The sequence below is a fragment of the Monopterus albus genome, unplaced genomic scaffold (assembly GCF_001952655.1).
Source record: "Monopterus albus unplaced genomic scaffold, M_albus_1.0 scaffold346.1, whole genome shotgun sequence".
NCBI lineage: Eukaryota > Metazoa > Chordata > Actinopteri > Synbranchiformes > Synbranchidae > Monopterus > Monopterus albus.
The window spans coordinates 168,045-179,419 of NW_018128226.1; the positions used below are offsets into that span (position 1 = coordinate 168,045).

General features: G+C 44.8%; 1 protein-coding gene across 1 annotated transcript in view; it reads left to right on the forward strand.

Annotated features, from left to right (window-relative positions):
• Nucleotides 1-11,375, forward strand: part of myo18b (myosin XVIIIB) — a 37,994-nt gene that overhangs the window by 23,400 nt on the left and 3,219 nt on the right. The window contains exons 27-38 of the mRNA XM_020625104.1: nucleotides 738-862; nucleotides 967-1,121; nucleotides 1,891-2,014; nucleotides 3,666-3,866; nucleotides 3,948-4,058; nucleotides 6,334-6,438; nucleotides 6,820-6,981; nucleotides 7,072-7,185; nucleotides 8,926-9,042; nucleotides 9,122-9,205; nucleotides 9,450-9,587; nucleotides 9,677-9,862. Coding sequence (XP_020480760.1) covers nucleotides 738-862; nucleotides 967-1,121; nucleotides 1,891-2,014; nucleotides 3,666-3,866; nucleotides 3,948-4,058; nucleotides 6,334-6,438; nucleotides 6,820-6,981; nucleotides 7,072-7,185; nucleotides 8,926-9,042; nucleotides 9,122-9,205; nucleotides 9,450-9,587; nucleotides 9,677-9,862 — 1,622 coding nt within the window. The remainder of the gene's footprint in view (nucleotides 1-737; nucleotides 863-966; nucleotides 1,122-1,890; nucleotides 2,015-3,665; nucleotides 3,867-3,947; nucleotides 4,059-6,333; nucleotides 6,439-6,819; nucleotides 6,982-7,071; nucleotides 7,186-8,925; nucleotides 9,043-9,121; nucleotides 9,206-9,449; nucleotides 9,588-9,676; nucleotides 9,863-11,375) is intronic.

Consider the following 11,375-nt stretch of genomic DNA (forward strand, 5'->3'; position numbering starts at 1 on the left):
AGGAATGTGTTTGCTGTTTTATTTTATGGCTTTTTCGATAAACTGAGTTGAGTATTTTTGCTTTTCAGTGATTGTTCAGCTGCACAGGCTCAAACTGCATAAAGCACAAAAGTGTCCCTGGACTTTTTATCCTACTTAGTTTAAATTTGTCTGTACAGTTTATTCTGCATAATGTCATGTATAACGAGCTGCCCACCCTGGTTTATGTTCTACTGGATATGTTGTTTCTTTTCTTAGAAAGCCGAGGGGTTGAAAGGCAATAAAAAAAAGTACATTTGCAAATATATACGCCCTAATAAGTTGAAAAGTCTGACAAAGAACACGATGTGGTGGTGCTCCAGTTTTGTCTTTACCAGCTAATGATTAATGTCTGTAGCAGGACACTCATTATGGCAGATCCTGGGATTCCTTCTTTTCCTCTAACATTACACACACAAACACAAACGAAGTGCTGTCTTGCTAATTGCCATGAATTTTTAGAGAAAATGGAGGTTTGCTTCATTTCAAAATGCTTGGTAACAAGCATGCAGTGACACACCCACAGTGGCTTTAACGCTAACAAGCTTTTGCCCAAACCAGGCAGCCAGCATCATTACTGTGTGGTTTAGGTGCCACACAGACCTGAATCATCTTCAGCACTCGTCTGGAGACAACTGGTTTCAAGCTAACAATGGCAGTGGATGTAAAGCGACCCTGGCGGTCACCCCAGACAAAGTCACATCTCTCTGCCCACACAGAAAGTGAGCTGGCCATGCAGCTGGAGTGCTGCCAGACCGAGGTGGAGTTTGTCCGCAGACGACTGAAGCAGACAGAGGAAAAGCTGGAGACGGAGAGACAGACCCGACAGCAGCTCGATACCAAGGTGAGCCAGGGCATGACGACGCACTTAATGGGAGATTAAATGTCCGACAGCAGCTACACTGCATGTGTGTGTGTGTGTGTGTGTGTGTGTGTGTGTGTGTGCAGGTGGCGACGCTGCAGGCCCAGCTGGAGCAGTCCAGGAGGAGTGTGACAGAACTGAAACGTCACTGTCGCCGTGTAACCTCTGACCTTCAGGATGCCCGAGTCCTCACTGACAGTCTGCAGAGCCGCATACATGAGCTGGAGCGCAAACAGAGAAGGTCTGTGTCCACGTGTTCCTCTGAGCAGCTCTGAAACTGTCCTGTCTTCTCACTGCCCCGTCATGTTTATCACTCTCACAGTGTGCTTTCAGTATGACCTTTAACCTGAATCTCTTATTGTAACAGTGTATCAGCCCATGACAACACTGTGACAGTGCTGCTGTAGGAGCACAGTGGAGCGTTTAGCAGCTCCAGAGCCAGAGGTTTCCCTCAGGAGGTGGTGGAGACCGAACACGGAGCTAAAATAGAGAGGGAGCACTGGGCTGAGGCTCATCGGCTGTTAGTTGGCTTATTCTGCAGTGATGAGGGAATCACTCTCTACTGCTTTAATGGCCAGTCCAGGTTCTTTTTTCTTGCTTTGTGAGAATTTATTTGTTTTATCCTGTTGCTTTACAAGCAACAGGATAAAACCTTTTTAAAAAAGGTAGGTTCTATAATTGGTTTGACTACCAGTCATTAAAGGAGGAAAGGCTCGAGTTCAGACCATACTTCAGTCTGAAGGTCATCTCCTGGTTGGTGGTTTTAGTCAGTTTATTTTCACTGTCACACACAGACATCTGCTCACACTCACACTTACAGGCAATTTAGAGTCACCAGTTAACCCAGTATCAGCTGGGTTGGCTCCAGCTCCCCCACAGCCCTCTACAGGACAGGCAGGACGGCTCTTCTGAGTGCTGACGTTCACTTTTGCCCAGCTGAGTGATATCATTCTGCAGTATTTTACCTGAAGCATCTGTTTCTGTTTCTCTGTGTGTTTTTGTTTGTTCAGGTTTGACAGTGAACTGACTCAGGCTCTGGAGGAAGCTGACAATGAGAGAGAGCAAAAGGACAAAGCTATTCAGGAAAGCACTGCTCTGGGGGCTGAGATATACGCTCTGCGCCGCAACCTGCAGGTTTGTGTGTATTTATGTGTACACTGTACACTACATATTTATAGGTATGTCTGCACAAAATGCAGGAAACCGCTGAGAAGGAGCTAGGCCTATGACATGAGTCAGCTCCCAGAGGGCCAGACGGTAGATTTGTTTTTTAACGACACATGAGTAGAAACTAACAAGTACTTCATGCCGTCCTGCAGCGCACTGGTGCTAATGACATATTGACACAATGTGCTCTCAGCTCCATCCTGGACGAAGCAGCCTACATTAACACACCTGTGACAGGATCATGTGCTTTGGCCACTGTTCATCACGTTAACCTGGACAGAACAAATGAGTTTCAGTTGCATCTGATTCATGAACAGGTGTCACACAGTGATGATGCACTTCAGATTGATGAGTCAGAGACGTTTGATGTGTGGATTTGACATAAGGCTGCCAGAGTGCTCGGCAGCACATGGCTCAAAGGTTTGTGTGATGCCACACTGCAGGCGCAGGCTGGTGAGAGCTGTGGAAATGACCCTGTGTGAATTTTGGCACCTGAATTTGATTCAGCTTGAATGTTTTGACAAAATCTATATTAGTTTTGGTCAAATTTTAGTCTTTTGTTAGCTTCAGTCAATGGAAACTAAATAAATTTTAGCCTAGTTTTTGTCATTTTTGACATTTTTTTCTTCAAAACATTTTGAAGTGTTGTGAGTTTCCATGGTTACAGGTGCTCTTCCTGTTTGTTGTGAGGTTTGTGGAAACGTTGTTTATTTGTTTACGCACAGTGTCCATGTGATGTGCAGAAGCTGCTCGTCGAGTTCAGCCTGAGAGGAAAAGCTAAACCAATAACAACTATAACACAGTGAGATTAGTTCAGCCGACATCTGGAGGCAGGTTCACGTGGTCGACCGCTCAAGTTCACCTGGAGCTGACCGACTCCACAGCTTCCTGTTCACTGACCTGACCTGCTCATGAACGTCGGCTGATGCTGCGTTTTCCTCGTTTACCTCAACTGTTTTAGTGCCTTCTTGTCTAATTCTCACTGGATTGCAAATGAGTTTAGTCTGTCAACCTGTTGTTAGGCAACAGATGTAAGAAGCTAGATCAACTTTTTTTCATATTATCATCTATTTTTAATTTGTTGATGAAAAATGTCAAACATTTTGTCATAATTCTTAAAATTAAATGCTGCTTTTATTTAGTTTATTCTCATTTTCATCCTAAAAAATACATTTTTTGTGTTAGTTTGTCGTTACATTAGCACTGATATAAACCAGCAACAGTAAACGTGGTGTAAATCCAAAACTGTGAGCTAAAGAAGGCTAAAAGTGACCTCTTAGCTTACCAATAATTTTAAAATGTTCAATTACAATTTAGGGGCTGTGAGAGTTTTGCATTAAGTACAATAAAACTAACTGCTGTTCCTTAAATGCAGGATTTAAAAGATTGTCTTTATAACTTTATAACAGGAGTTTAGTGTAAGATGAGACTGTTTCCTCTGTTTCCCACAAGAAACTTTGCTGTTTGTGTTCTTTGCACTCCTGCATGTTGTGTGCTTTAGTTTCTTCTCCCATACCTGAGCAAGACAGAGCTGTTTAATGTGCACAGGCTCCAGAGACACTGCAGTGACCAGATACCAGTGGTGTAAACTGTGCTGTGCCTGTGTGGGTGTGTGCAGGAGAGCCAGTCAGAGGTGGGCCGTCTGCAGAAGCAGAAGGAGGAGCTGTGCGCTCAGATCCGAGACCTCAGCCTGCCCGTGCACCTCGCCTCCGACTCACTACCGGACCTCAAGAAACAGCTTCGTCTCCTGGAGAGCCAGGCCAATGAGAGAGCGGAGGAAATCACCAAGCTCACGGCCAAAATACAACAGCAGGAGCAGGTGTGTACAGCGCACAGCGGCTTGTTCGGCGACGTTGACTCAGCGCTCCCCGCCTCCCCTCACTCCTCTGTCCTCTCATAGGTCCACATGCGGTTTGAGATGGAAATGGAGAGGACAAAGCAGATGCATCAGAAGGAGTTGGAGGATAAAGAAGAGGAGTTAGAGGATGTCCACAAGTCCTCTCAAAGACGGGTGGGTCAAGCACAGTTCACAAGCACAGTAATCACAGTACCATTCATAGCTGAAGGCCACTCACAGGTCACTGTTTAAAGTCTGTGGTCCAAAGACTGAAGAGTTACTTCTTCCATCAGTTTTGTCAAGGATGTTCTGGGAGCTGATTGGGGTATGTGAACATGGGGTATACAAGCATCCAAGCATTCATTTGGCACCAGCTGGTGACCGTCATGATGGTGCAGGATGTGACCCAAAACAGACTCAGAGCTGTTCTAGTTTTGATTCTGCAACTGTTGTGTCATCAGTTAAGTTCCAAGATCTTTTCATGTGGGAAATTAAATGCTGAAGTTTTTAATACGTGGTTGAAATATCTAAATGATTCCTAATTGGAAACGACCTGCAACATTTTCAGAGACACGAGGGAGAAAAGATGTGCAGCGTTTTAAAATTAATAAATGTTGGATTAAGTTTAATCTTCAACTTATTTTAATTGGCTCCTTCTAATTTTTTAGGTTTATTTTACGTGGGTTCACAGTATTAACCTTGCTTGTGTCCCCAGCTAGCGTAGTGTTTTGCCACAGACATGCTGCAAGTTCTGCTTACAAAAGGTTGAGACCTGTTGAGAATATGAATCATTGACTTGTAGATCAGTTTGCATTGCACGGCACTGAAGGGCCCACGAAGTCTCCACTCTGTACGATGCCACGTACATTTAGAGTTGCCATATTAGGTATGAAACACAAGATGAGCGTAGGGTTTGGATGACGGGGATTTATGTTATGTTATGTTAACAGTGTTCACCCCAGGTCGTAAAGTAAACCGCCTGAACTGGGAACCTCGTGTGTCCTGACTCGCATTCGTCTTGAAGCTTATTACAACAAAATTCATCATCTCGATAAATAATAACTTTACTTAGATTGATTTTGGTCCCAGAGGTGATTCCTCTGGAGAAGCCTGATGATTGTTGTCATCAAACACAAGATGTAGACAGTTATGTTAATTTCACTGGTGCTGGTGTTTGTACAAACGGTGCTGCCCTGATTCTAAATGAAGATTTAGTCGTGACAGTATAATAGACACTTTTGTTGAGTAATCAATCAGCCTCCGCCAACGCTGGACTTTCTGGGTTGTTTGTTTACAGATACCTCTTTTTGAATGTCCTTCTCTGGCTGGAAGAAGAAAACCTGATTCTCTTTTGTGAAACACCCACGTGTGTGTTTTCCTATTTCAAAACGTTATGTAATGAGACTTGCATCACCTCTCTGCATTTACCTCCGTGCACAGGCACAGCATTTCCACGGGTTGTCTCAGCCAGCCCGTCATGTCACCATCAGATCAGCTTCTGTGGCACCGAGTATATTTCAGTGAGCCAACACACATGACAGGATTACTGTGGTGTGTGAATGTATACCGAGTAGATATTTAGGAAACTGAGCGTAAGAGAGGCCTGGCAGTGATGATGTTAACTTTCCCCAGTGCAGCATCAGAGCCTGCAGGTGGATGCAGGAGTGGAGCCACCTTTAGAAATGTTATATAAAGCCCTCTGCCTCGCTCTTGCAGCAACTTACAATAATATAAAACAGGAAAACACCAACTCCTCACATTTTGAGAAGCTGGCAAACAGCAAATGATTTAAAGAACCCTAATATTTAAGATAAGGTCTCATTTTTTGTTACAGTCGTATTAGTGAAGTGTCCCTCAGATTGTTTGTTTGTTTAATTTGTGCATCTGTCTGACTGAAGATGTGTTGGACTGTAGAGCAAGGCCTAGGCCTCAGGCCAGTACAACAAACATCATTTCCAGTAATCGGTTCCAACTGAAAAGGGTCCATTTTCACATTTTTAATAAACACAATAAAATAAACAGTGTTCAGCAGAAATATTCTGTACATGGCTCACATAGCCAACTGTAGTAAACATGCTAGCAAATTAGCTTGCTATTAATAGTTCTAGCTCAGCTACATGACTGAATCTCAGTCCCTCGAGAGTTTCCTGTTGGGAAATGCAGAATATGGTTCAGGTGTTTGGAAGGATTACAGATGTCAATCTAAAGCGTCAGGGTCATGCTCATTATCTCCTTAGTGAGGGACTGAGATTTATTCCCTCCAAACCTTTGCTGAGTTATTCAACAGAACGTAGTTAGGAGGCTTCTCTTATTGTGAGCTGTTTATTTTTATGCTCTTCCACGGATGATGATCTTTTTATGCTTATCATTATGCACCCTGCTGCAGGGGAAACTCCCTGTCAGGGACAATAAAAGCTGGTTCACACTGGCCGTTCATGTATGTGTGCAGCTGAGGCAGTTGGAGATGCAGTTGGAGCAGGAGTATGAGGAGAAACAGATGGTGATTCATGAGAAGCACGACTTGGAAGGACTCATTGCAACTCTGTGTGACCAGGTATACAACACCCTCACAGACACGCTTTACACTGCTCGGTCTCTTTTTGTTTGTTGCAGTGAAGTTTATTCCCACAGGGGCTGACTGAGTGTCTGGCCAACTTTGGCACATCCCAGATCATTATTGTTGTGGAGTGGTGGTGATGAATGTGCCAGGCACCACAAAACAAGCCTATGCAGCAAAGAGGTGGTAGCAATTTAGCACTCTGTCACTGTAAGGATGTAACTGGACTCCTTATAAGTGGCCAGGACCTGGTCTGTGGCCAAGCTTTCAAACAGCTCAAGTTTATTAAAGTATTTAGAGTGAACAGCAGGGTTTTTGTCCTCGTAAGAGGCTTTAGGGTTGCTCTCCTTTAAGGAAGGGTTAATCCATGTCTTGTAGGTGGGGCACAGAGACTTCGATGTGGAGAGGAAGCTGAGGAGAGATCTGAAGAGGACTCGTGCCCTGTTGGCTGACGCCCAGCTGCTTCTTGCCACCATCGACAGCTCAGGACAGAAGCTGCCCAATGGCAGCAAAGATCAGATAGAGCGGCTACACTGCCAGGTACACTCACCTACAGTACGCTGTGACTCTGATGTGCCACTTTGTGCTTAGTTTCAGATACATTCATGCACTGTCTGTGTTTCCAATTAGCTTGAGGATAGTGAAGCGAGGCGACTCAAGGCTGAGGGCATTCAGGTGACGCTCTCGCAGGAGTTGGAGAACACTCAGATTGAACTGGAAAATATCTGCAAGCAGAAAGGCATGGTGAGTGTGCTGAAACTGATGCATTTGAAGACAGATGACAAATGAGAAGCATGAATAAAATGAGTGGAGTGACATAACAAATGCAGATGGTTCCAGTACAGGCACTCAGAGCTCACTCCACACTTGGATGAATATGGTGGGGATGGGGGAGATTTTGGAGCAACATGTTTAACAGCAGGCTCCACTACTACCAAAACACCAAATGGTGGTGTTGATCCTCTCATAGAGTTCGGTGACTTGGAGAGTCTAACACGAAGCCTTTCTGGTGGGAGTAGTAGGTTTGGCTTCAGAGGCTGTGGGGAGACATGAAGTCTGGGCTTCTTCAGCCAGATGGGAAAAAAGACTATTAGAGCAACCTGGCAAATAACACAGGATGATGACGCCTCAAGGGCAGAAAAGTGAGAAAAGTAAAGATAGTGTGCACAAATGCACAAAAAACTACACTACATGCATGTACTTATTTATATCTTGAACAACAAAAATAAAAGAAAACGCACATACAAAGCCTAACACAAAACTCTGTGACATCGTCTCTTGCTGCCTTGGACTTGGCTGCTGTTCGTTTGCAGCATCTTTTTAAAATGAAACTGCACATTGTCACCTGTTAATCAAAATGTAAATGTAATGATTTCCTCCAGGCTCTGATTTGCATTGGAGCTGCTTTGTTTGGTGTTGTCTTCACCTCAAATCGAATGCTAGCTTACTGAACATGGCAGACATACTTTCCTCCGGCTAACTACAGTGTCAAACCACAAATGCTATGCTGTGTGATGCACTACCTGCTAAATGTTAAGACACAAAGTTGTGTTTCACTTGAATGTCAGTTAAATAAAACACTAAAAGCTAAATAAAACAGTAAAAATGCCACCTGTGCACCAGAGCCACAGTCAGTCATTGATTAGCAGGCTAGCTGCTGGACTGCATAATGCACTGACTTAATGCTAATGTTAGGTCAATTATGTTATAGCAGGCCAGGAATCATAATCATTAAACTTAACAAAACAATGTGTGACAGCATCTCTGAGGGCCTTATTAGTCCTTCACCACAGCCACAGCAGAACTGTCTGTCTGGGAGACTGAGGTTTATTAAAGAAACAGCATCTCTGAGAGTCTGGTTCAGGGTGAGTCCAGGAGCTGGAGGGGGCATCACACCTGTCCATCAGAGCTTCTCTAAGCCTGCAGAGTGTATTAATGCAAGAATAACTTCCACCTTTAACACCAGTACACTTAGCAGAGGGCATGGATTCAGGGGTTGAGACCATAATGTCTCCTGGAAAAACATTATTGACTTAATATTTCTGGAGAGAAGTTGATGCTTTTTGAATGGGAGCCAAGTGGAGCTGGAATAATGTAGCAGCCGTCGGTGGCATTGACCTTTAAAACAAGCCAAGGCAGCTTTATTTATACAAGACATTTTGAACACAGAGGCATTTCCAAGTGATTTCCACAGGCAGAGAAAACATTAACAACATTTAAGAAAGCATTAAAAACCAGGATAAAAACAGTTAAGACAGAATAAAGGAAAAACATAAGATACTGAAGCCTCCACCTGAGCCTGACAGGCCAAAGCCAAGGCTGCCACCAGTATAAATCAGAAGTAATGAAGGTAACCCTGTTCAAACTTTTATCGCCATCAGTCTGTCATCTGGATTTTGGCAGCAGGGACCACTGTTTCAGTCAAACAGGAAGTGAGGGATTTGTGCATATAACACGCTGACCTCTCCAAGCTCGTGTGTCCAGGTGGATGAGCAGTTAGCCCTGCTGCAGCATGAGAAGGTGGACCTGCTGAAGAGGCTTGAGGAGGACCAGGAAGACCTCAATGAACTGATGAAGAAGCACAAAGCACTCATTGCACAGGTTGGTCCTACACTTTGTCTTTCTAGCTCTGTTGTTCATCTGGGGATCGGATCTGTCTCACTCTCTCTGTCTGCTCCAGTCCTCCAGTGACATTTCTCAGATCAGAGAGCTACAAGCTGAACTAGAGGAGGTGAAGAAACAGCGACATTCTCTCCAGGAAGAGGTAACGTCTGTTAGACTATCAGGAAATGAACCCAGCACCGAGAGGTTTATGACCCAAACATGCTGGTGAAACCAGTGGATGTGAGATTATAGTGGATCTGTGCATCACTGAACCTCCTTGTTACAGATCTCAGTATAACTGCCAGCTTCAGGTGCAGCGTGGTCACACTCACTGATTGGATTTGTGCATAATTTGGCTCTCCGAATGATTTTTGACTCCGTCTCTCCACCTACCCGTTATGCAGCTCCAGCAGTGTGCGTTGAGGGTGCAGTTCCTGGAGTCATCCACTGTGGGGCGTAGTATTGTCAGTAAACAGGAGGCCCGTGTATGTGACCTGGAAAATAAGCTGGAGTTTCAGAGAGGGCAAGTCAAGAGGTTTGAGGTAAGACCGGAGCGTTCATATCCAGTTTCCACACATGTAATATTTTACTCCCTGCACGTGACAATCTCAACTCTGGTGTATGCGCACAGGTGTTGGTGTTGCGTTTAAGGGACAGCGTGGTTCGTCTTGGAGAGGAGCTGGAGCAGAGCGCCCAGGCTGAAGCTCGGGAGAGAGAGAATGCCCGCTACTACCAGCAGCGGCTGCAGGACATGAGGCTGGAAGTGGAGGAGCTGACCCAGAGAGAGCAGGACAGCAGCCGCAAGCGCATGGAGCTGGTAACACACTCACACCACGGCTGCATCTGGTTCCACAGCCATCTTACTGGATGAACACACGAACACAACACCAACATTTCAGGCGTTAATGAGAGCAGGTCTGTTTTCAGCTTTGTGACCAGGAATTGTCTAAAACCTTAAAGGAACACTTTTTATTTATTTATTTTTAATCAGGTTGACCAAATTTGAGACACCTGGTTTTCAGTGATGACGTGCAACATGCACACTTACTGTTCCCCAAACATCTATAGCTCTCCTCTCCAGTCTCTGTTTTATTTTTCTTATTTACTCATTTCTATTCTCGGGGGGTGGCTGAGCCTCCTTCTGTTATCAGACACTATCACTGGGAGTTCTATAGAGTGAGACTGGCATCTTGGATGTGACAGCGTTTGTCTTCACAAGTGGATAAATGAAAGGGAAAAAGCTGAAGGGCGCACCAAGAGAAAACAACACGATGGCCCCTAGTGAACAGATGCCTCCTGAGCTGTTTGCAAGCAATTCAAATGGGAAAAAAGGGGCTTCCTCCTGCAGCAAAGCCACTGATACTCATTATGGGGAATTCACGTTTTATGCCACATGTGAATAAAGGTGCAAAACAGACGATAGCAGTTGAAACCCTGTGTTTCACTACTTAGACATAGATAGCAATGCCTTGCACAGAAATGGAAGCATTTGCAGGTACAGTTCCACACTGCCACGTTCACCTGCAGACCGACCAGCACCGCGGCCTGGGCGCCACGGGCCGGGCACCACAGGGGATGCTCACATCCGAGCTACGAGACGGCCTCTAGGAGAGCTACTTTGAAGCTCTGGCGAGAAGCGCTTCCTCTGACTATGACTGAAAGTACAGCGCACGTCCCAAACAGTCACTTCTCTGCTGTTTTCACTATCAGAAACAACAGCTGGTGTTTTATCTGCACCATTAGAAAACATCACTCCCTCCACTGCAGAAGTTTGGTCATAGCAACATGAACAGCAAGGGGGAGGCTTTCAGTGCACTTGGACGATGAACACACACACACACACACACACCTAAATATGCTATAAGAATCACTGAATGTCTATCCTGCATGTCTGAGTCATATTTCAATAATTATGTTTTGACAAATAACATATTTTGCAGAATCTCATTACAAAATAGAAGCTCATCAGAGCTCTGGGATCAGAGATTATATCCAAGGCACAAACAGGGTTCATAAAAACACGAATATTGTAGGGTGGCAGCAACTTTAAAAAGGCCTGATATACAGAAATCAGCCAGTGAGTTAGTCTGCAGACAGCAAGAGACGCCCGCCCAGCCGGGGAGCGGGGCGTACAGTGATGAGTTCTGACATGACTGATAAATCTTGAAGGACTGTGATAAAGTCTGTCAACAGATCTTAGACACTCGGCCGAGGCTCGAATAGACACGCTATCACAGTAATCTGTCACTGGTGGGAATGTAGCAGGAAAAAGAAACTGTTTATTCCCTCAATAACATCCCAGATTGTCAACTTGAGGTTTAAAGGAGGAG